Source organism: Nerophis ophidion, linkage group LG03, assembly GCF_033978795.1.
Source record: "Nerophis ophidion isolate RoL-2023_Sa linkage group LG03, RoL_Noph_v1.0, whole genome shotgun sequence".
Taxonomy (NCBI): Eukaryota; Metazoa; Chordata; class Actinopteri; order Syngnathiformes; family Syngnathidae; genus Nerophis; species Nerophis ophidion.
The window spans coordinates 72,634,124-72,659,928 of NC_084613.1; the positions used below are offsets into that span (position 1 = coordinate 72,634,124).

A 25,805-nucleotide genomic window follows, 5' to 3' on the forward strand; every position below is an offset into this window, starting at 1 on the left:
ACACACATACCTGTTCCTAGATCTGTGCTGTATATATCTTCATGGTGTATGAATGCACAATACATTGTGGGATGCTAATCCATCAAAATGCAAGAATGAATACATCTGGATTTATTGGAAAAGGTTTGCCTTATTGGCTCTTCTAAATATAGAAATGTAACGTCCTACATATACATATGCAAACCATGAGATGTGCTTAATGCGTCCATTAAGTGAGCAAATGCGAAAACATCAGCTTAATGTAACTTCACATACCCTGGCTTACAATAATGAGCACTAAGTTGGCCGTTGGATGCATTTCCATTTTTATTTTTTTTAAATCTAAAGTCGCCGTTATCTAACTCTGATTTTAATACATTCACAGTAAAGAGGATCTAGCGGAGAAGTGAATGATTAAATTACAACATAATACTGCCATTCCAATGCAAAGTGATGTCTCCTCTTCTGCTGAATCCGAATGGAACCATTAGGAATTCACAGAAAAAACAGCTTTATATCTTATGTAACGGTTTTAATCATTTAATCCTAATGATGTGTCCTTGTCTAATACATCGCAGCACGGCACTTAAATAAACAGTCCAGAAAATACACATGAAACGACGGTCAAAAAGTAAGGAGAAAACATTTTAGGAACATACATTCTTTTTTTTTGTGAAGGACAAAACTTGTTTGTAAAGAAAAAATAAAAAAATGGTTGCAGGCGTTTTTTTCTATTAAGAATTTAAACTCATTTAAAGGCCTACTGAAACCCACTACTACCGACCACGCAGTCTGATAGTTTATATATCAATGATGACATATTAACATTGCAACACATGCCAATACGGCCTTTTTAGTTTACTTAATTGCAATTTTAAATTTCCCGCGGAGTTTCTTGTTGAAAACGTCGCGGAATGACGTCATGGACTGTCAGGAAATATTAGCTCAGCACCAGTTACGGTTAAAAGTCGTCTCTTTTCATCGCATAATTACACAGTAATTTGGACATCTGTGTTGCTGAATCTTTTGCAATTTGTTAAATTAATAATGGAGACTATAAAGAACAATGCAGCTGTCTTTAGCACCGAGACACAGCCGGTCTTTCTTTGTTTTTAACACAGAGCGGTCAAGCGAACATGTTTCTCTACGTCAACCAGCATGTTTTTGGATGGGAAAATTGTGATATATATATCTTACCGGCGACATCATTGGATTATTCGTCCTCCTGCAGTAGCTGTTTAAAAGGCAGCTGTGAGCTTGGCTCCTCGGCTTCTGTCTGAGACACTGCGTGTTCACTGCAGCCATCTGACCTAGATGTATGTCTTTACAATCTCACTAAAACACTATTAAAACAATAAGCAGATAAGGGATATTCCAGAATTATCCTAGTAAATGTGTCTAATTACATCTGAAATGCTCACACTGCCGCCGCCCGGAGCCGTTGCTTTTTATTTTTTTTTTATTTTTTTTTTTTTCTAGTCCTTCGCTATCAATATCATCATCCACGAATCTTTCATCCTCGCTCAAATTAATGGGGAAATTGTCGTTTTCTCGGTCTGAATCGCTCTTGCTGCTGGAGGCTCCCATTAAAATCAATGTGAGGACGTGAGGAGCCCTCACCCTTGTGACGTCATCGTCTGCGACTTCCGTTAAAGGCGAGGCTTTTTTATCAGCACCAAAAGTTGCGAACTTTATCGTCGATGTTCTCTACTAAATCATTTCAGCAAAATTATTTAGTAGAGTATGACACATAGAATGGACCTGCTCTCCCCGTTTCAATAAGAAAATATCCTTTCAGTAGGCCTTTAATTGCCAAGAATTAAGGCTGTGTATTTAAAAATGAACACTTACAATCATTGTGAGGGCCAAACAAGATAGTGAACATTTGTGCTGAAAGTGGAGTTTACAGCAAAACAAGTGATTTGAAGAAAGAAAAAAAAAATTAAAAGCATACAACTCACAAATATACACTTTTTTTTTTTACAAAATAACATGGAAAAAATATATTTTTACATTTTATGTATGCAGTATATCTATAATGTCATTTTAAATGTTTTCAACATCAGCCTGTTTCACATAATTCATTTTTTTAGTTGAGCACAAAAACATTTTATTAACTCGTTAGATCAAATTTATATGTCTTTCTTGAATAACAAAATGCAATTATGTGCTTACCGGCTGACATGAACATGTTAAATAAGGTCAAGGTTTATGCACTATAAGAACAGGTTTTCAATTCAAAGGTTCAAACAAGATAGGATCACAATCATTACATTGAATAGTCAGCAATCAAAGATCTTTAGAAATAGTCAACATTACATTCATTCTGGACGTGGGCCCCGAGATCTTTGGGAAATGTTTTCAGTAGCCTAAAAACAGCATTGTCGTGTCCTTTTTGGATGTGTTAGCCACTTTACCATCACTATGTCAGCAGTGTTATCATTGCCAATGCACAGACATTGCATAAGGCATATGAGAAGCGCTATAGGCCAGTTGTATAGCACTATATTTCTATTTACTGTACACATACAGTAGAATTAGGAATACATTTACTATATAAAGGCCTAATTTGCACTGTAGCTCTTTGCTCAAAATTGTTTGGTTGAGATGTGCCCGAAGATGGCACGCAGGCGTTCACCTTGGCTGAGTGTAATGCTTGAGCGAGACTTAATTCAATTACAAGGTTGTTATGGCTTTTAAGGAATTTTAAAAAGACGAGAAGTCTCCCTTCTGCTCGACTGTTTTCCCATATCAAACAGATCCTTTGAGTGCTTTAAAAGAGTTGATACGGGGAAAACAATCAAAGCTGACATTCTATTTACTGTGCATTTTAGGGTGTTTTCACTTTGACGTCCCTTTAAGACAGTGGTTCTTAACCTTATTGGAGGTACCGAACCCCACCGATATCTTATGCACATTCACCGAACCCTTCTTGAGCGAGAAACAAAACATATTTTCAAATTCAAGACAAAGTTATGTTTTTTTTACTGGTGCACAAAATCAACCGTGCATGAACCTGTCCTTGTTCAAAGAACAAAACCAACATCAACTCACAACAAATCACACACCTGCAAATCAGATGGAAAATTAGAGGGAACATTGTTTGGGGGGTATCCATAATACGCCAATAGGGAGAAGTTTTTATTTACACAATGAGTTGGGTGTGTCTTGACCTCCCTGGCGAAGGATCCGCCGAACCCCTGAGGCCGACTCACCGAACCCCTAGGGTTTTGATTGATTGATTGATTGATACTTTTATTAGTAGATTGCACAGTACAGTACATATTCCGTACAATTGACCACTAAATGGTAACACCCGAAGAAGTTTTTAAACTTGTTTAAGTCGGGGTTAATCAATTAATGGTTCGATCGAACCCAGGTTAAGAACCACTGCTTTAAGACAAACCAAATGGTTAGTTTTCTGTATTACCGTATTTTGCTTGGTCAGGTGTAAACATAGTATTCCATTCTGATGCGGACCAAATTTTTCCAAATGATCGCAAACTCAATTTAACTGGCAAATCAATCAGGTTTGACCATTGACCATTAACACTTTTATGTGTGTGAAAGCTTATCATTAATGCCATCAATACTAGCCTTTCTCCACATTGTGATTATTTGTTTTACCAATGCCAAATGTTCTTGTAAATAAAAGCAGAGATCAATCTCCCATGGGTAGTTAGCGTATCATCTGTTACCACAATTATCAAAAGTATTAACAAAGGCCAATTTTGCAAAATGTTGCATTTTTTTTACTCCTAAATGTTTTTGCCTGACTTGCTTACTGTTTACATTTTGCAACCAATAAGAGAAGAGACCGATTTCACATGGTTTAGGATGTATGTGGTTAGCACCATAGACGTCTTATAAGTAGACGCAGCATTGGCTACTGTGACGCGAGAAATTCGGCCGCCATCTTGAAGTGGTGATGAGGAGCCGGCAAGCAGTCTAAACTGACTGTTGACGGGTAGCTAGTGTTCAGCGTTACCTGCTAAAATGAGCGGACTGTTGAAAATAGGAATCGGGGTATTACTTTTCACAAGTAAGATTTAAAATTAACGTATTATTGGTTGTATTTTGTGAAAAGAATATTACCACAGAGTTGAGAAGGAGCAAATATCTACAACAGTACTGAAATCGTAGCTGCTAGCAAACAAGAGTATGACTATAATAGAATTGCTTGTCAATTAAATTAATTATATTTAAAAATGTCATACTTGAATAAAATAAAGTTGAAATAAAAGATAAATGTTTGTGCCTGACTTGCTCACCGTTTACATTTTGCAACCAATAAGAGAAGAGACCGATTTCACATGGTTTAGCATGTATGTGGTTAGCACCATGGACGTCTTATAAGTAGACGTAGCATTGGCTGCTGTGACGCGAGAAATTCGTCCGCCATCTTGAAGTGGTGATGAGGAGCCGGCAAGCAGTCTAAGCTGACAGTTGACGGGTAGCTGGTGTTCAGCGTTACCAGCTAAAATGAGCGGACTGTTGAAAATAGGAATCGGGGTATTACTTTTCACAAGTAAGATTTAAAATTAACGTATCATTGGTTGTATTTTGTGAAAAGAATATTACCACAGAGTTGAGAAGGAGCAAATATCTACAATAGTACGGAAATCGTAGCCGCTAGCAAACAAGAGTATGACTATAATAGAATTGCTTGTCAATGAAATTAATTATATTTAAAAATGTCATACTTGAATAAAATAAAGTTGAAATAAAAGATAAATGTTTGTGCCTGACTTGCTCACCGTTTACATTTTGCAACCAATAAGAGAAGAGACCGATTTCACATGGTTTAGCATGTATGTGGTTAGCACCATAGACGTCTTATAAGTAGACGTAGCATTGGCTGCTGTGACGCGAGAAATTCGGCCGCCATCTTGAAGTGGTGATGAGGAGCCGGCAAGCAGTCTAAACTGACAGTTGACGGGTAGCTGGAGTTAAGCGTTTACCTGCTCAAATAAGCGAACCGTTGAAAATAGGAATCGGGGGATTACTTTTCACAAGTAAGATTTAAAATTAACGTACTATTGGTTGTATTTTGTGAAAAGAATATTACCACAGAGTTACGGATTAAAGATCTACAATAGTACTGAAATCGTAGCCGCTAGCAAACAAGAGTATGACAATAATAGAATTGCTTGGTTAGCATGTCATATTACAGCACAATTAATAAAGTTATTAAAAAAAAGCCAATATGGTACCATGTTGCAATTATTAGCGCGTTTTCATCACTAGTCTGTTTGGCACATTTTCTTGTTTACATTTTTCGCTCACAATTTTTAGCATGAATATGGTTCACAATTATTAAAAGTATCAACAAAGGGCAATTTTGCAAAATGTTGCGGTTTTTTTTTTTACTCCCAAATGTGTGTGCCTGACTTTCTTACTGTTTACATTTTGCAACCAATAAGAGAAGAGAGCCATCTCACATGGTTTAGCGCTTAGCACAATTATTAAACTTTTCAACAAAGGCCAACTTGGCATCATGTTGTGATTAGCGCTTTTTCGTCACAAGTCTGTATGCAAAAATGCCCTCTTGTTAACATTTTGCGTACAGTAAGAGAAGAGATCGATCTCACGTAGTTCGACATGTATGCGGTTAGCATGTCATCTTACAACACGATTAATAAAGTTATCAACAAAGGCCAATATGGTACCATGTTGCAATTATTAGCGCTTTTTTATCACTATTCTGTCTGCCACATTTTGTTGTTTAAATTATTGATCACAATTTTTAGCATGACTATGGTTAGCATGTCATCTTACAGCACAATTATTAAAGTTATCAACAAAAGCCAATATGGTACCATGTTGCAATTATTAGGGCTTTTTTTATCACTAGTCTGTTCGGCACATTTTTTTGTTTACATTTTTTGCTCACAATGTTTAGCATGAATATGGTTAGAATGTAATCTGACAGTAAATTAATAAAGTTATAAACAACTACCAATATGGTACCATGTTGCAATTATTAGAGCTTTTTCATCACTCGTCTGTTTGCCACATTTTCCTGTTTACATTTTTTGATCACAATTTTTAGCATGACTATGGTTAGCATGTCATATTACAGCACAATTATTAAAGTTATCAACAATGGCCAATATGGTACCATGTTGCAATTATTAGCGCTTTTTTATCACTAGTCTGGTCACAGCATTTTTTTGTTTATATTTTTTGATCACAATTTTTTGCAAGACTATGCTTAGCATGTCATCTAACAACAAAATTATCAAAAAGTTATCAGCAAAGGCCAATATGGTACCATGTTGCAATTATTAGCACTTTTTTATCACTAGTATTTCACCACATTTTTTGTTTATATTTTTTGCAAGACTATGGTTAGCATGTCATCTAACAGCACAATTAATAAAGTTATCAACAAATTATCACAATATTTAGCATGACTATGTCATCTTTTAACACAATTTGTAAAAGTTATCAACAAAGTCCAATTCTGTACTCCATCCATTTCCTACCGCTTGTCTCTTTCGAGGTATGTAGCAATTTTTTATTTTATTTTACTCACTCATGTGTATGCCTGACCTTACTGTTTACGTTTTTGCGACCAAAGAGAGAAGACCAGGCGAAGTGAACCTGGATCACTTGGTGTTCCAATGCAATTGCAGAGTGAAGTGATCTGAAGTGACACCGGTTTGCTTCAAAGTGTTCCACAGTGTTCGCACAGCTGCAAGTAATGCTGACTGGTAGAATGAGACCAAGAATGAAAACACCCTAGTAAGTTACTCACATTCTTCCTGATTGCAAAGCAGACTGGTACCAGACCAGAACCTTACTGGGTTTCATATACCATCTCAGCATTTTGAACGCTGACAGACTCGCAGCAAACTATACTGAAATATTGATGCTGGAATATCATGTCCCCTTTTCCCGCTCGTGCACTCACACGCCGATTCCTTTTCCACTGAAAGCTGAGCTGAGAGTGCTTGCAGCCTCTCAGGGGGTTCACCTTCAAATAGATGTGGCTTAATGTGCACATTCCCCGGTCAAAACATTAGGTACACCTGTACAATAAAATTCATGAGCTGTACCTTCAATTCTTCCTTTCCAAAGATAATAACCATCAGTTTTCATGTAATATTGTACTTTGTTGTGCAGTTTCTAACAACATTTTTTCTCAACAAACATCAGTACACTGTACGTTGTTTGCTCGTTGCCAAGATTTAACATTTTAATTCCAGACATTTCCCTGTTTTTAAGAGCTATTTACTCATTTTTTAGTCATTGACTGGACATCATAGTCTTAACTCTAGCATAAATAATTATATTCTTTCTATTTTAGTTTGAAAATTGAGAAAATGACTATTCAAATAAAACGTTTTATTTCCCCCATATATATATATATACATATATATAATCTTGTTAAAATATTCTGCAACATCCCGAGTACGCTTCATTTAAGAATTGAAGGTTGAATAATGCTTGTTTTCAGAAAAAAAATACTTATTTCTATCTTATTTCTAGATATGAATCTTGATTTAGGATATCTTATGAAGTAAAAATCACTTGCTGCATGAACAGATAACTTCACTAGTTGTTAGTATTCACCCCTGCCCCCCTAAAATCTAGTCCTTTTATCTTATTTTTATTGTTATTTTTTGTGTATTGAAACCAGTTAAAACTCATTTTGCATGCCTTCATAGTGGATCACTGGACTTTAGGTCACCAAATGTGGTTTTATCCTTTACAGCAGGGGTCACCAACCTTTTTGAAACCAAGAGCTACTTCTTGGGTACTGATTAATGTGGAGGGCTACCAGTTTGATACACACTCAAATAAATTGCCTGAAATAGCCAATTTGCTCAGTTTACCTTTAATAAATTTATATATATATATATATATATATATATATATATATATATATATATATATATATAAAAATAAATGGGTATTTCTGTCTGTCATTCCGTCGTATATTTTTTTTCCTTTCACGGAAGGTTTTTTGTAGAGAATAAATGATGAAAAAAACACTTAATTGAACGGTTTAAAAGAGGAGAGAACACGAAAAAAATGAAAATAAAATTTTGAAACATACTTTATCTTCAATTTCGACTCTTTAACATTCAAAATTCAACCGAAAAAAATGAATAGAAAAACTAGCTAATTTAATTCTTTTTGAAAAAAATAAAAAAAGAATATATGGAACATCATTACTAATTTTTCCTGATTAAGATTAATTTTAGAATTTTGATGACATGTTTTAAATAGGTTTAAATCCAATCTGCACTTTGTTATAATGTATAACAAGTTGGACCAAACTTTATTTCTAACAAAGACAAATCATTATTTCTTCTAGATTTTCCAGAACAAACATTTGAAAATAATTTTAAAAGACTTTGAAATAAGATTTACATTTGATTCTACAGATTTTCTAAATTTGCCAGAAATTTTTTTTTTAATATTAATCATAATAAGTTAGAAGAAATATTTCACATATATTCTTGGTCGAAAAAACAAGCTAAAATAAAGAAATAAATTAAAATGTATTTATTATTCTTTAAAATAATGGAAAAAAAACTTTACTTTAACATTGATTTCAATTGTCAGGAAAGAAGAGGAAAGAATTTAAAAGGTAAAAAGGTATATGTATTTAAAAATCCTAAAATCATTTTTAAGGTTGTATTTTTTCTCTAAAATTGTCTTTCCGAAAGTTTTAAGAAGAAAATTAAAAAAATGTATGAATTTATTCAAACAAGTGAAGACCAAGTCTTTAAAATATTTTCTTGGATTTTCAAATTCTATTTGAGTTTTGTCTCTCTTAGAATTAAAAATGTCGAGTAAAGTGAGACCAGCTTGCTAGTAAATAAATACAATGTAAAAAATAGAGGCAGCTCACTGGTAAGTGCTGCTATTTGAGCTATTTTTTAGAACAGGCCAGCGGGTGACTTATCTGGTCCTTACCGCATTGGTGACCCCTGCTTTATAGTCTTCACCCAAATGGAACACTATTAGATTTTTAAAGGTCTTTTTTTTTTTTTTTTTTTAGATAATCTTCTATCTGCTAAATGCCAACTATAGGTATCGAATACATGCGTTGTGCATCTACAGTATCATCTTGATTCTTCTTTGTCTCTCTGTTGGATACGCTTTGTGTGGATAGAGCAGAGAGAGAGAGAGCAAACAGTGGTTGCTAGGAGACAGGAGGCCACAGGTGGAATCATCCTGGTCTATCGTGCCTCCCCCCCAAAAAAGAGCGTTTTAACAAACGACTCATAGAGGGACACGTCAAGGCACATTTTCTCTCTGATCGATCTCATTAAACTCCTTTTGGTACGTCCTAAAAATGTAATTGTCTTCCTCTACGTGAAGCGTGACTCACTTCATACGTGACTCATCCATGCAGCAGCGTTCAGGCAGCCATCACCAATCCTCTGCCAGGGTCCGAACTTGAAAAGCAGCGCGGTTTCCATGACAACCGGCAACAGCATCTTCTTGCCAGCTCCTGAATAATAAGACCTGAAAGGACCAGCCTCAGGGTGGTAGTGCAAACAAAAATAGAGCGATGAGAGCGAGATAAAAGACGGTGGAAGCGTTTAAGGTAGTAAACAAAGAAAAAAAAAAAAGAGGTCTACTTGAGCTTCACAGGCCAAGGCAGGCATGTTCGCAGTCCGAGCATGGAGGAGAAGATGATGGTGGGCCTGTGCTTCTTGAACTTGAGGCCCTTCTTCAAGCGCTGGCTCCCCTCCGCCACGTGGAGCTCCCCCTGCTGCGAGGCGCCGGACATCCTGGCGAGCAGCTCCCCGTGCAGCACCACCTCCTGCTCGGAGTGCACAAACACCTGGCGGAGCTCCTCCAGGCGGCGCTCCATCTCCCTGATGACACGCTGGCGCTCCTCCAACTCTAGTAGGCGCCGGCGAGCGGCCTCGAACTCCATGCTGGAGCTCGGCGTGACCAGCCTGGAGGAAGGGGCTGTGGCCGAGGCCGACCCCGGCTCGGAGGCGGCGAGCAGCGCTCCCGTCACCCTCCGGAAGTCGCCCATGGAGATGGAGCGACGGCTTGCCGGGGAGGCCAGCGCTAGAAGAGCGGATGTGGAGGGTGTCATGGCCGAGTCGGGGGGAGGCGGTGAGGACGGAGGCCGGTTGGAGTCCAGCTGTAGGTTGTCTTCATCCTGAGCGGCTCTCTGTCGTCTCTTCATGGCCGCTGGTGGTCCTGCTTCTCCCCCCTGCGATATATCCGAGAGCGGGCAGATGCAGCCTGGATGCTGCTCCATTCATCAGTGACGAAGGACGTGAGCCGGGCTCTCTCTCTCCATCTGTGCAGGCGGTGACGATTCTTAAAGGGGGTGGAGCTTCTCAACATCCTGCCTCCTGATTGGCTCTAGCCTTTGTGCTGCTGATGCTGCTCTTTCTGTCTCCATTAAGACCTTTTTTTTTTCCCCCCTTTTTTTTCCCCCCCTGCCCTTCCTGTTAGCAACACCTACCAGGAAAGGGGTGGGGATAAGAGGAGTGATGCTCCAGTTTATGTCAATCCCTTTATCACCTTTCCTGCTAGAATATTTTGGCACTGAACACCACAAAAACCAAGGAACTCATCTTTGACTTCAGGAAAAACACTGCAGACCCCGCCCCCCTCTACATCAACGGCAAGGAGATGGAGAAAGTCAGCTCCTTCAAGTTCCTCGGCACCCTTATATCTGCTGACCTGTCTTGGACCCAAAATACAACTGCGGTCATCCGGAAGGGCCAGCGGAGACTCCATTTCCTGAGGGTGTTGAGCAGGGGCGTCACTAGACTTAATACTGTACTGGGGCACACCTGGGGCACAAATAATTCATGTGAGCGTGCAAAGCGCGCAAGCAAAAACATTTTTAGCACTTATTTATCATAAAAAATACATAAATAGTGCTTTAAACTATGAAATCATCAGATTATGTTGTATGGATCTTTGATTAACCACCTGAAATTAACTAATGCATTTGACCTACTTGTGCACTTTTTTACTCCAGACTTCTAAACTGCTACTGGTAAAAGCAAAAAGGAAGAGCAATCATTCTTTTTGAAATATATATTGCAGTAATCATCTGCAAATTTAACATCTACAAAAGTAAAACAAAAAATAAAGCACCCCTACATCTCTGGGTTCTTTTATATTATTTAATTTCCATTTCTGGCAATGTGGCTAATCCTATTTCAGATACACAAAACTGTAAAATATACACAAAACAATAAAGCCACAGTAGTAGAATAAATGAACAACTGTTGTGTGTCTGTTCAGGGAATCATTTTCTGAGAAGTAAACTGTAACGTCTCGTTTTCATTTTTGCAAAGTGGTCAATCACTCTGGACAGACATGGAAATATTACAGTAACTGTTATACAGTTGACCAGTGGTTCCCAACTGCTGGGTCGTGACATAAAAGTGGATTGTGTGTCATTTTCAGTGAGTCGCAGTCAGATGTGTGCATGAAAAAAAAAAAAGTTTAGGGAGAAAAAAATCAAATTGTGGCAACAAAACCAGATTATTTCAGCCTTTTTTCTAGTGACTATTAGTGAGTATTTTAGCAAAAGGCAAACCGACTAACAAGTTGGAGAACTCAGGACAGACATGGAAATATATTTAAAACAAATCTAAATGGGGCAACAAAACCCGATATTTTTAGCCATCTTTCTGAAAACAAATACAGAAATGTTACTATTTTTTTCTGGAAACAAAACCAGATGCTTTAGCTGTAGCCATTTTTCTGGTGACAAAATAAGATGATTTTATTTAAAGTCACACCGATTAACAAGACAAGTCTACTGTGCTATTTTTCTGTGAAATAAACTTGAATGATTTAAAAATTTGGCTCACGACTTGATGATATGGAAAAATGTTTTTCTTCCTGAAGATAAACCATTTGAGAAGCACTCAACTCACACATGCTTACTCCAAATCATCATTGGTGCAGAACCAGCAGACAATAACCAACATGATGTTTCATGTTCATTGGAAATTCCCGCGACAGCTCGTACAGCAAATGAATATGTTTGTCTTGATACAAGGAAAAATGTTAGCTAACTTAGCATCAACTTAAGACAATGATGTTGCCTAGCTAGCTAGGACTTCACTTACATCTCTCATTCCTGCTGCTTCTTCCCTGCTGCGGGCGGACAACTTTCTGATATCCATCTAGGAGTTACAGTTTGAGTCAAATCAATATCAAAATAATGTAATTAACAAATTGTTGTTGGCTAACGTCACCTACCTCACGCAGTGATATGCATCCCCCCTCTCTCTCTCACTCTCTCAACCGAAGTCTCGATCCACAAGTGAATAAATTACCATATTAAGTAGCCATGTGCTCACTATTTCGTGGAGTGAATACAGTAGCAATCAATTACCATACTAAGTAGTATGTGCGCTGTTGTCTATGTTATGTAGACTTAAAACTCTGAAGCGTTTTTTTTTTTATTGGTGAAATTTTTACTGGGGCACTGCAGATCAACAGTGGGGCAAGTGCCCCACTGAAATATGTCTGGCGACGCCCCTCGTGCTGAGGAAGAACAGACTGGAGAGGCAGCTGATGGTGACCTTCTATCGCTCGGCTGTCGAGAGCCTGCTGACGTACTGCATAACAGCGTGGTACGCCAGCTGCACTGAAGCAGACAAACAGGCGATTCAGAGGGTCATAAAGTCGGCACAAAAAATCATCGGCTGTCCCCCTGCCTTCCCTGAAGGACTTATACAACTCCCGTTGCCTCAACAGAGCAAAAAACATTGCCAAGGACAGCACACACCCTGGCTTCCACCTGTTCGACTTGCTACCATCAGGCAGGCGCTACAGGTGCATCGGAGCCAGAACAAACAGGCTCAGAGACAGCTTCTTTCCCAAAGCTGTCACCATGTTGAACTTTAACTTATAATAATAATAATTTACCCCTGTACAATATAATGCCCTAATACCCTACTGTGCAATTCTACCCTTCGAGTGCAATACGTCCGTCACTGATTGTTATTTATTACTTCGGTACTCCTGTCTTGCTCTGTATATTGTACAGTATTTGTATTTTGTACTTCTATAGTGTTTTGTATATCGTACAGAATTGCTTATTATTTTTATTGGAGAGTAGTCTGTTTATTTCAATTGTTAGTTTTTCCTTTTTACCTCCTATGGCATTTATTTCACCCCATATTTGTTCCCACTACCGCACCTTAAGTTGGAGTCTTTAATCTCGTTATATGCAAATATAATATATTCTATTCTTCTTCTAGAATTGGCACCATTTACTGGTACTCCTATCTCACACCGTGACCCATTTACCCATCTAGTCCAGTGTTTTTCAACCTTTTTCATTACAAAAGATTAAAATAAAATTAAAATAAAATCGGTCTTAGCCTGGGCCCTGGAGAGGGAGTGCAGACTGAGGCCAGGGGAAAAAAACAACTCATAGCCATAGAACACATCCCTCTTACATGTGTGTAAGAGGGAAACATCAAACATCAAAGACCACAGAGGACATTAAAGACATTAAAGCAGCAGATACAACCAGACAATTCTACATACAGCTATGAATAAAAAGTAAAAGAAACATATGATCAAGGGCGAGTTTTTGTTTTCTTATGTGGGTTTATTGTTAGGCAGTTTCATTAACGTCCACCCAGCGCGGTAACAACACACAACAACAGCAATCATGTTTTCATCCACCGTAAAGCAGTTCATCTGCGTAAACAGCAATGTTGTGGCACTCTTAAACAGGACAATACTGCCATCTGCTGTACATGCATATGTGACAGTAACATCTACGGCAGGGTTAACCAAACTTTTTGAAACCAAGGGCTACTTCTTGGGTACTGGTTAATGCGAAGGGCTACCAGTTTGATACACACTTAAATACATTGCCAGAAATAGCCAATTTGCTCAATTTAGCTTTAACTCTATGTTATTATAATTCATTAATGATATTTATCTTTGTGGAAACACTGAGAATCTTAATGATTTCTCACAATAAATATATATTTTGGATGTCATGTTTTAAATAGGTTAAAATATTTACTAGCAAGCTGGTCTCGCTTTGCTCGACATTTTTAGTTCTAAGAGAGACAAAACTCAAATAGAATTTGCAAATCCAAGAAAATATTTTAAAGACTTGGTCTTCACTTGTTTAAATGCATTTATTTTTTTAACTTTGATTCTTATAATTTTCAGAAAGACAATTTTAAATACAACCTTAAAAATGATTTTCGGATTTTTAAACACATTTACCTTTTAAATTCCTTCCTCTTCTTTCCTGACAATTTAAATCAATGTTCAAGTATTCATTTTTTTATTATTATTATTGTAAAGAATAATGAATACATGTTCATTTATTTCTTCATTTTAGCTTCTGTTTTTTTAATGAAGAATATTTGTGAAATATTTTTTCAAATTTATTATGATTAAAATAAAATAAAAAATATCCAGGCAAATCTAGAAAATCTGTAGAATCAAATTTAAATCCTATTTCAAAGTCTTTTAGATTTCTTTAAAATGTTTTGTTCTGGAAAATCTAGAAGAAATAATGATTTGTCTTTGTTAGAAATATAGCTTGGTCCAATTTGTTATATATTATATTTAAAACATGTCATCAAAATTGTAAAATTAATCTTTATCAGGAAAAATTTGTAATGATGTTCCATACATTATTTTTTTTATTTTTTCCAAAAGATTACAATAAGCTACTTTTTCTCTTCATTTTTTTCGGTTGAATTTTGAATTTTAAATAGTCGAAATTGAAGATAAACTATGTTTCAAAATTTTGTTTTAATTTTTTTCGCTTTTTCTCTTCTTTTAAACCGTTAAATCATGTATTTTTTTCATCATTTATTCTCTACAAAAAACCTTCTGTGAAAGGAAAAAAAATGTACGACAGAATGACAGAAAGAAATACCCATTTTTTATGTATACAGATTTATTTATTAAAGGTAAATTGAGCAGATTGGCTATTTCTGGAAATTTATTTAAGTGTGTATCAAACTGGTAGCCCTTCGCATTAATCAGTACCCAAGAAGTAGCTCTTGGTTTCAAAAAGGTTGGTGACCCCTGATCTAAGCTATTTTAAAATGTATTTCACTCTTCTTCACTTGCAATAGTGGTCAATATTGCATACATATACATTGCATTTACATACATACACTTTACCTTATAAAATACACCAATATCATGCGTGATCATGTTAAATGAGTTATAATTGTATAGCGCTTTTTAAAAAAAAAATGTTTTTTTACCTTCAAGGTACTCAAATCACTTTGACATTATTTTCACTTTCACCCATTCACATACTGATGGCGGGAGCTGCCATGCAAGACCCTAACCTTGACCCATCAGGAGAAAGGGTGAAGTGTTTTGCTCAAGGACACAGCGGATGTGACCAGGAACCCTCAAGTTGCTGGCACGGCCGCTCTACCAACCGAGCCACGCCGTCCATGATGGCTGTTTCTATTATTTTGGTTAGTGGGTTACCTTATTTTGCTATGAAGCAGAGCACTATTTTTTAGATAATTAATAATTTAAAAAAAAGATTAATATATTAAAAATATGTACATGATATTTTAATCATTTTATAATTAAAAAAATTATAAGTCATTCCAAACAGAATGTATTTTTAATTATTTAAAAATTAACCACTGAATTAACAGCAGTGATGTAATCCTATGTTGTAAGAAGATTCTTTCCTCCAGCACTATCTAAAAAAGATATGCCATTTTTTTAAATTGTTTTTTTTTGCTTTTTTGTTTTTAATTGCTTTAAAGGGAAGTGCGCTTAAAAAGCCTATCATTCAAAATGTCTTTGTAAGACAAGAAAACACATCTTTTTCTTAGTTTTTTTGATGGATGTAATTTTAGATTTTTTTGGCACTTTAAGTATTAAATAAGAACCGTGCAATTCCGCCTATAAAGCCCTTAAAATACAATATTTTACCTGAAACTTTATGGTGTTTTTTTTACAGCATGTTAGTGTAAATGGAGAACCAGTGCTGCTGTTTTTTTTTGTCTTTTTTCAGTAAATACAACTTCCTGCTCTGTCACCAGTTTTTTTTATTGTGAATGGAAAACTGCTTTTTTTTTTTTTTTTACAGCAAAATTCAGGCAGCTGAGCTACCAGTTTTTTATCGTAAGAACAACTGTATATTTTGCAGTGTTTTGCTGTAAATGGCAAAACCGTACCACGTTTTTTTTTACGCTAAAAACGGCAGCTCAGTTGCCAGAATTTTAACGTCCACAAACAGTGGTACTGTTGTTTTCATTTACAGTAAAATGCTGTAAAAACACAGTAAATTTCACAATTTTACTATAAACGTTTTATATAATCATTTAAATATTTTTACAACATATACATTTATGTATAATTTTCTTGATATAATAAGTCATGCAGATACATTTTTTTTTTTTTTTAACCAAAAATGTTTTGAATATATGTTAATGTATTTGTTGCATGATTAGATAATATTTACATTTAAAATAATATGATATTGCATGCAATACAGGTATTTTTTCTGTCAAAATGGAACGAACAAAAATATTTATTTTAAGATAAGATAAAATACTTAATTGACGCATATTATTTCCAGGCTTTCGAGAGGCCAAATAAAATGATGTGGTGTGCCACCCCAAGAAGGACAAGCGGTAGGAAATGGATGGATGGATGGATGGATGGATGGACAAAATATATGTAAAAAATAAAATTTTAATAATATCAGGGTGTACCCCGACTTCCGCCTGAGTGCAGATGGGATAGGCTCAAGCACCCCCCGCCACCCTGAGAGGTACAAGCGGTAGGAAATGGATGGATGGATGGACAAAATATACTGTATGTATAATATAAAATATAAATAATATCAGGGTGTACCCATCCTTCCGCCTGAGTGCAGCTGGGATAAGCTCAAGCACCCACCGCGACCCCGAGAAGGACAAGCGGTAGATAAATGGATGGATGGATAGACAAAATATATGTAAAAATATAATATAAATAATATCAGGGTGTACCCCGCCTTCCGACTGAGTGCAACTGGGATACGCTCCAGCATACCCCGCCACCCCGAGAAGGACAAGCGGTAGGAAATGTATGGATGGATGGATGGACAAAATATATGTAAAAATACAATTTTAATAATATCAGGGTGTACCCCGCCTTCCGCCTGAGTGCAGATGGGATAGGCTCAAGCACCCCCCGCCACTTCGAGAGGGACAAGCAGTAGAAAATGGATGGATGGATGGACAAACTATATGTAAAAATAATATATAAATAATATCAGGATGTACCCCGCCTTCCGCCCGATTGTAGCTGAGATAGGCACCAGCGACCCCAAAGGGAATAAGCGGGAGAAAATGGATGGATGGATGGAAACAAGGGTGTACCCCGCCTTCCGCATGAGTACAGCTGTGATAGGCTCCAGCAATCCCCGCCACTCTGAGAAGCACAAGCGGTAGAAATTGGATGGATTGACAAAATATATGTAAAAATAAAATGTAAATAATATCAGGGTGTACCCCGCCTTCCGCCTGAGTGCAAATGGGATAGGCTCAAGCACCCACAGCGACCCCAGGAAGGACAAGCGGTAGAAAATGGATGGATGGATGGACAAAATATTTGTAAAAATCAAATGTAAATAATATCAGGGTGCCTTCCGCCTGAGTGCAGCCAAGATAGGCTCAAGAATTCCAAGCGGTAGGAAATGGATGGACGGGTGAAAAATATATTAAGTTAATAAAAACTTAACATTGAGATAATTATAGTCATAATAATCACAACAAATGAATAAAAATAATAGCAAACATAAAAGTTCAACATGTTCACTAAAAGTTCTGATTAAAAAGCTGTGTCTTTAGCCTTTTTCTTCTTTAAATGTTATTTTTTTCCACATGTGCCGTACAACCATGGCCTTTTATTATGAAAAGAAACGATTCGGCGGATGTGGGGTTTTATTTTTTTTTTAAAGAAACAGGGCGGATATGACGTTTTATTTTGAAGCTGTTTTTGAGCTAATATGCCAGGGGCATCGATCAATGTCCTGTCACGTCTGTGAGACACTGCGGCTTCAATAACATGACAACAAACGGTACGAATGGTCCAAAACCACTGCTGGCTGTGTTTAAAATACTAAAATCTGATGCCTTATTATGTCTTCGTTTCCCAATGTTAGCTCGCTGAGTCAAACCGGCTGTGCTGTCAAACTAAGTGATAATGTGTGTGTGTTTAAATAATGGCCTCCATTACTGTAGCGGACCTGACTAAGTGGGGACGCATTTTGTGGAGATTTAATGTGTTAATGTTGTTTATATTCAGCTTCCAACTTGCCATGGATCCGTCCTTCGACGACAGCCCCCCGCAGCTGATTGCCCTCGAACGCAGTGGGCACACGGCGGTGGTGGAGGGGAACCTGCTGTACGTGTGGGGGGGCTACATGGTAAATAAACACGTTAACAAACATTCTTTATCACATATATTCCTATATCTTACTTTTTTTTCGCAACGTGTCTGAAAAAGGAATACGAAGAAGCAGATTAGTTTATCTCATCCACCCACCCTCAGCCATTTCAAAGCACACATTTATTTACTTGCTTTTTGTCATTTTTGTAACACAATTTAAATCCATCCATCCATCCATTTTCTATTGCTTATTCCCTTTGGGGTGGCAGGGGCGCTGGTGCCTATCTCAGCTACAATCAGGCGGAAGGCGGTTTACACCCTGGACAAGTCGCCACTTCATTGCAGGGCCAACACAGATAGACAGATAACATTCACACTCACATTAGATAGATAGATAGATAGATAGATAGATAGTACTTTATTGATTCCTTCAGGAGAGTTCCTTCAGGAAAATTAAAATTCCAGCAGCAGTGTACAGAGTTGAGATCAATTTAAAAAAAAAAAAAAAGTAAAAAGTAAATAATGGGGGTTTAAAAGGAAACAAAATAGAGAAATATTACAAAAAGAATAAAAACAATGGGAATAACAATATAACAGTAAAATAAGAATCTAACAAGACAAAGTAGGCAGTAGTGACCATGTTATGAAAACGTATTGCAATGTTAATGTTTTGAATGACCTGTCATCCTAGTACCCCCCACCCCCCGTCCCAGAGAGGAGTTGTACAGTCTAATGGCGTGTGGGACAAAGGAGTTCTTGAGTCTATTACTCCTGCACTTGGGATGAAGCAGTCTAGCACTGAACAGGCTCCTCTGGCTACTGATAACGCTATGCAAAGGGTGACTGGCATCATCCAGGATGCTCACTAGTTTGTCCACAGTCCTCTTCTCTGCCACCGTCACCAGTGAGTCCAGTTTCATTCCGATTGTAGAACCGGCCCGCCTGATCAGTTTCTCAAGTCTGGAGCTGTCCTTCTTAGATGTACTGCCCCCCCAGCACACTACCATGTAGAACAGAACACTGGCAACCACAGACTGGTAGTACATCCACAGGAGTTTTCTACAGATGTTGAAGGAGTGCAGTCTCCTGAGGAAGTACAGCCTGCTCTGTCCTTTCTTGTATTGGTGGTCCGTGTTAACAGTCCAGTCCAGCTTATTGTCCACCCAAACCCCGAGGTACTTGAATGAGTCCACGGTCTGTACCTCAACTCCCTCGATCACAATAGGTTGTGACCGTGGACTCGACCTCCCAAAGTCAATGACCAGCTCCTTGGTCTTTGACGGATTGAGCTGCAAGACGTTCGTGTGGCACCAGACAACAAAGTCAACAAAATTACACACTAGGGCCAATTTTGTATTGTCAATCAAGCTATCCCAACTTAAATCAATGCTTAAAAACCTCTTACAGCCCAAGATGTTTGTTTACATGCTTTTTTTTTAAATTTCTCTTTGCTATTTGGGCTTCCCATCCATCCATTTTCTACCGATTATTCCCTTCGGGGTGGCGGGGGGCGCTGGGGCCTATCGGGCGGAAGGTGGGATACACCCTGGACAAGTTGCCACCTCATCGCAGGGCCAACACAAATAGTCAGACAACATTCACACTCACATTCACACACTAGGGCCAATTTAGTGTTGCCAATCAACCTATCACAACTTAAATCAATGCTTAAAAAACCTCTTAAGGCCCAAGATGTTTGTTTACATGCTTTTTTAAAATTCCTCTTTGCTATTTGGGCATCCCATCCATCCATTTCCTACCGCTTATTCCCTTTGGAGTCGCGGGGGCGCTGGTGCCTATTTCAGCTACAATAAGGCGGAAGGCGGTGTACACCCTGGACAAGTCGCGACTTCATCGCAGGGCCAACACAGATAGACAGACAACATTCACACTCACATTCACACACTAGGGCCAATCTAGTATTGCCAATCAACCTATCCCAACTTAAATCAATGCTTAAAAACCTCTTAAGGCCCAAGATGTTTGTTTACATGCTTTTTTTTAATTCCTCTTTGCTATTTGGGCTTCCGATCCATCCATTTCTACCGCTTATTCCCTTTCGGGGCGCTGGTGCCTATCTCAGCTACAATCGGGCGGAAGGCGGTGTACACCCTGGACAAGTCGCCACCTCATCGGAGGGCCAACACAGATAGACAGACAACATTCACACTCACATTCACACACTAGGGCCAATTTAGTATTGCCATTCAAGCTATCCCAACTTAAATCAATGCTTAAAAACCTCTTAAGGCCCAAGATGTTTGTTTACATGCTTTCTTTTTTTTTTTATTCCTCTTTGCTATTTGGGCTTATCGCACCCTAATTGGAATAAAACCTAAGAATCATCATGTGATATGAAATACTTAGTCCATATGTAACAAATGTGTGCCTCATGTTTAGTGACATGCTAATTTTTATTTTTTCCAAATTCCATTGTATGTTATAGTCTTCTGACACCACCAGATATCAGTATAAGTGTCCACATAAGCGGCCATAAGACCCCAATTCAGTAGTGTACACAATTTTGGAAAAGAGAGCTAAAAGGTGCTGTCCACGCTTGTGGCCACAAAGCCTTCTTTGTTAGTTTCACAGAGTAATATGCTAAAGGTTGTAAACTTGAAGTGCACTTTTTAAAAAAATTAAGCCTATCAATCACAATCATTAAGGAAGACATAATGATCTATTATTATTATTTTTTTTAATCGATTCTAAATATTAACTAGAGAATTATTAGCGCCGCTATAATTGGTTTGTCTGTGTTAGGGCTTATAATAACAATATCACTAGTATTTGGTTAATATTCTAATCACAAAATGTAAATTGAATTATGTACCTTCCAATTACAGTACAATGGTAAACAATTCTACAGTAATGAGGAATAAAATTGTGTATACCGTATTTCTTTGAATTGCCGCAGGGCATATAGTATGCGCCTGCCTTGAATTACTGCCGGATCAAACAAGCTTCGCAAAATAATTAGCGCATGCTTAGTATTACCGCCTGGTCAAACTCGTGACATCACGAGTGACACTTCCTTTGTCATCATTTTCAAAATGGAGGAGGCTGATTTCAATACCGGTAATTTGAAATCGCATAAAGGGAAGAAGATTAAGAGCTATTCAGTAGGATTGAAGGTCTAAGCTTACATCACACTAAATTTTTTACTGCATGCCTTTGGTAAGTGCCGTAGTGAGAAGAGGTTTTAAAATAATTAGCGCATGCTTACTTTTACCGCATGCCTTTAAAAAGCGCAGGAGTGAGAAGACGTTTTAAATTAATTAGCGCCACGGCGGCAATTCAAGGAAATTCGGTATATATATATATATATATATAAATATATATATATATATATATATATTTGTATATTATGATTACATTACATTATAGAGACTGTATTGTCATCAGTTATTTTTTCAGTTTAAGTGTATGTAGACAAAAGCTCTAAGACTGTCTGCATAAAGCCAAATTTTTTTCAAGTAGATTTTTGGATATTGTTCTAATTTGTGGCACTTGGAGAAAAAGATTGCATTTCCTTTTTTTTTTCAAAATCTGGCGGCCTGCAGATTTTCATTTGGTCTATCCCTAAACACTACATATATAAATAGAAGTGTTTGTGTTTTTAATTAGTATTAACATTTCATTTCAACATTCCATTTCACATAGTGCCTTTTTAATCTAGTTTCTGTTTTTTTGTTGTTGTTGTCTTTCTTCAATGTGCAGACAAACTATTTGGACCAGTAAAAAACAAACCATGGGTCGTACTTTGGACAGTCCTGGGCTTCTATAGTTCAGTGTAAAATATCACAGTGATTGACTTGAAGCAATGATTTTCTTCTCCACAGTCAGTTGATGATAATGAAGTCTTCCTACCCAACCATGAACTCTGGGTATATGACCTGGAACAAGGTGACTGGTAAGAATATTAAATACATATTAAATCTCAGTCTAACATTGTCTCCGTCTAATATTGTTGCATTTATGAAGTATTTATGTAAAACATTGATTGTTTAAATAAGTTGCTATTTGCTTATTTATTTAAAGGCAAAAGTTCCACATGACCGGTGAGGTGCCACCCTCCATGTCAGGATCCTGTGGCTGTTGCCTGAATGGTCACATGTACATATTTGGAGGTTGTCATGACAACGGGCAGTACGATCAGGTGAGACACACAGGACTAATGCTGTTAGTTGATGTCACAGCATTGCCTTTTTGATTGATAAATTACTTGGTTGTACTAGAGCCGTGGATGCACTTAGCATGTGTCCAAATACTTTTGTGCATATACAGTCGTCCCTCGTCACATCGTGTGTCAAATATTAGACTTAGACTTCATTTTATTTTCATCCAAATTTGAACTTTACAGTACAGATAAGAACTACATTTTGTTGCATTAGCTCGTTGTAGTGCAGGATAAAAGAGCAATAAGGTGCAGATATAAATAAATAGATTACTGTACAGATAGATAAATATATTGCACTTTTTCATATGCATCCACGTTTATGGATGTATGTTATATTGTCTTTATATTCCAGCGAGTTAATACGTTTTTTGGGGGGGGGGAAATTGAGGGTAATAATTTTGATGCATTCAAGAGTCTGATACATTTAATATAGTCTGATAAATATTGCAGTTTCATTGCATTGCAGATTTTTATGGTATTTTGTCAGGTTCAAACATCGAACTATCTATTACACAAGACAAGAAGAAAGAATCAGGCAGGGACAAAGTTGAATTTTGCTCATGTGGAGAGACGTACTGGGCTGTACACTCAGTTACAGTTTCACCCTACGCTCTAAGGTACAGTCCCACGTGCTCCTCTATTTATTTGGGACGTCCCTAGTTAACATTACTGAGGCTTCTTCTGAAGGCAGGGGTAATTCAAGCAGCCCCAGTAGACACAATACATGATTATTCAGAATGGAAAATGTGCTGGCACTCGTGATTTCGCCCTGTCTTTCTTTTATCTGCTTTGAGGTACTCGATGTCCGTCCTCGACTGTCAGCAGGCAGGGTCTGTAAACAAACTGCTGATACGAGACAACTCGCAATGGAAGATTACAAGTTGTGCCTTTGCACGGATAGAAAAGTACTACTTCAACACAATTGATAATAACTATAGCAACGACCTTTAAGCATAAGAGTTATGTGATAACTTATTTTGAGCATATTCTTCAAAATGTGTGCCCTAAATTAAGTATTTTCAAGCACAATAATTGTGGCAGAAAGGACTGAAAATATCAACAGTAATGTAATATTGACCACTGTACTGTAAAATTGACCACTGTCAATCAATTTAGTAGGTAGTGAACATTGTTTAGGCTCGAGCTCTGAAAATGTTAGCTTGATATATGATTCTGCTTAGCGGAAATTAATTTATGGCGGTCATGTCTGGAACCAAACAACAGCAATAATCGAGGGATTACTGTACTGTAAATGACTTGCCACTAAAGGAATGTGTGATTTTGGGACAGATCTATCGCGTCAACCTGACAGACGGTAAATACAATTGGATGCACATCAGACACCACAGTGGCTGTCCTCCGTCATCACGAGACAAACTCTCCTGCTGGGTTTATAAAGGAAGGTAAAGCAACACTTCCTCACAAAGATATGTTACAGGGTATATGTATCATATATGTATTGTTTGCTTTCATATTTCATTAAGAGAAATCACTTTGTGTTCTCCAGAATAATCTACTTTGGAGGATATGGTTTCAAAAGTCTGGAAAAGGTCCACAGAGGAGACAGAAGCTTCACTGTAGATGCTTTATCAGAAGTAAGTTACTACACAAATAAATAGTCGTTTTTTTATGGTAATGTTGATTGTTTTCTGGGTTAACAGTAGTAATAGTGAATATTTCATTTATCGAGTAACAGTCATCAAGTATTTGTTTTGCATGTTTATATGAACTAAAAATAATGATTACAATGTAAAAAATGTGCACATTCCAATCCAATCCAATAATAGCTGTTTTTATGGTCATAATTGATGAAAATATTTGTATTAAGTTGGTAATTATTTTTTATTGATTTATTATAAACTGCTCAATAAATAGAAGGAACACTAAAATAAACATCCTAGATCTGAATGAATGACAAATTCTTATTAAATACGTTGTTCTTTACATAGTTAAATGTGCTGACAACAACATAATGTTCAATGGAAATCAAATTTATTAAGCCAACGAGGTCTGGATTTGGTGTCACACTCAAAATTAAAATGGAAAAACACAATATTTATTTATTTATTTATTTCGGCAATCTTCACATAAAACAAAGAACAACAACAAAAAAAGAAAAAAAAGAAAAAAAAACCACTCATTTGAGCAATGATTGAGCCGAAAAGGTGTAGGTTGAAGCAACGCTTATATAAACCTACCCCATCATAACAAGAACAAGGTTCAAAATATATAAAATCTAAAACATGATTCACTTATATTACTTTTTTTTAAACAATATATAAGCAACATATATCTAGCACACGTCTCATATACACAGTTTAACATTTAAATCAAACATATACATTTGTACACTTATATATATACTTATATATATATACATACACATATATATATATATATATATATATATATATATATATATATATATATATATATATTATATATACACAATTTATTTAAATTCCATATAAAGTGGTAATATATACATTTTAATATAACAATACAGGCTGTTTATTCCATTTGCACAACAGCTTGTGAAATTGATTGTCAATCAGTGTTGCTTCCTAAGTGGATTGTTTGATTTCATATAAATGGAATTTACTTAGTTACATTGTGTTGTTTAAGTGTTCCCTTTTTTTTAGCAATGTACAATAATTCACTTAATTTGAACACATAAAAGGGGATGTGATTTTAATAATTAGGTATATAATAATTATTTATGATAATAGTTTGTCATTATTTCCAAATTTTTAAAACATTTTGGAATAAGAATCACAAGAAAACAAAAAAGTATATATTAGTAATAATCTACTTTTACCTTGAAAAGGTTAATTGTTATTTAAGACAATTTATTTGTAAAAAAATATATATTTTTCATTTGGGAATAATTCTATTTATACTTTTTCTGGAATATGATCTTGATTTTTTATGTTAAGTATATGGAGTACACATTCCAATAATCCAATAATGACGAAGGAAAATCTGCTCATTATTTGTTTATATTATCTTTAGTGAGTGTTGTCAAACGAAATATTTTTTAAATCACATTATTCCCACTTTTGCATTTTGGTTAATCATAGTAAATTACATGCGTGAATAATTTAAATTACATTTTAAAAAGACTTCAATATTTTGAAACAAATGTAATTTTAATGTCATACATTTTTTCAGATGTTTACACATCTAAAAAACACATTATTATTAGGGGTGTCAAACTTATTTTTATGGAGGGCCACATCGCATCTAAAGCTACCCTCAGAGGGCCACATGTGACAGTGAATATTTATGAATG

General features: G+C 36.6%; 2 protein-coding genes across 2 annotated transcripts in view; one reads left to right on the forward strand and one right to left on the reverse strand.

Annotated features, from left to right (window-relative positions):
• Positions 1 to 25: 25 nt before the first annotated feature.
• On the reverse strand, positions 26 to 10,375 carry LOC133550027 (TMF-regulated nuclear protein 1-like). The gene is made up of 2 exons (XM_061896025.1): positions 8,539 to 10,375; positions 26 to 8,043 (listed from the first exon to the last, which is right to left on the reverse strand). The coding sequence occupies exon 1, from the start codon at positions 10,217 to 10,219 to the stop codon at positions 9,578 to 9,580; it is 642 nt and encodes a 213-aa protein (XP_061752009.1). The 5' UTR covers positions 10,220 to 10,375; the 3' UTR covers positions 26 to 8,043; positions 8,539 to 9,577.
• A 7,508-nt stretch (positions 10,376 to 17,883) lies between these two features.
• Positions 17,884 to 25,805, forward strand: part of LOC133550028 (kelch domain-containing protein 1-like) — a 19,034-nt gene continuing 11,112 nt past the window's right edge. The window contains exons 1-6 of the mRNA XM_061896026.1: positions 17,884 to 18,022; positions 18,250 to 18,370; positions 22,176 to 22,246; positions 22,375 to 22,492; positions 23,804 to 23,916; positions 24,021 to 24,108. Of these exons, the coding sequence (XP_061752010.1) occupies positions 18,263 to 18,370; positions 22,176 to 22,246; positions 22,375 to 22,492; positions 23,804 to 23,916; positions 24,021 to 24,108 (498 nt within the window). The 5' untranslated portion in view covers positions 17,884 to 18,022; positions 18,250 to 18,262. The remainder of the gene's footprint in view (positions 18,023 to 18,249; positions 18,371 to 22,175; positions 22,247 to 22,374; positions 22,493 to 23,803; positions 23,917 to 24,020; positions 24,109 to 25,805) is intronic.

Bases quoted from the DNA above. Each gene is read 5' to 3' on its own strand.
- LOC133550027 (XM_061896025.1), bottom strand. From the start codon at position 10,219: ATGGAGCAGCATCCAGGCTGCATCTGCCCGCTCTCGGATATATCGCAG.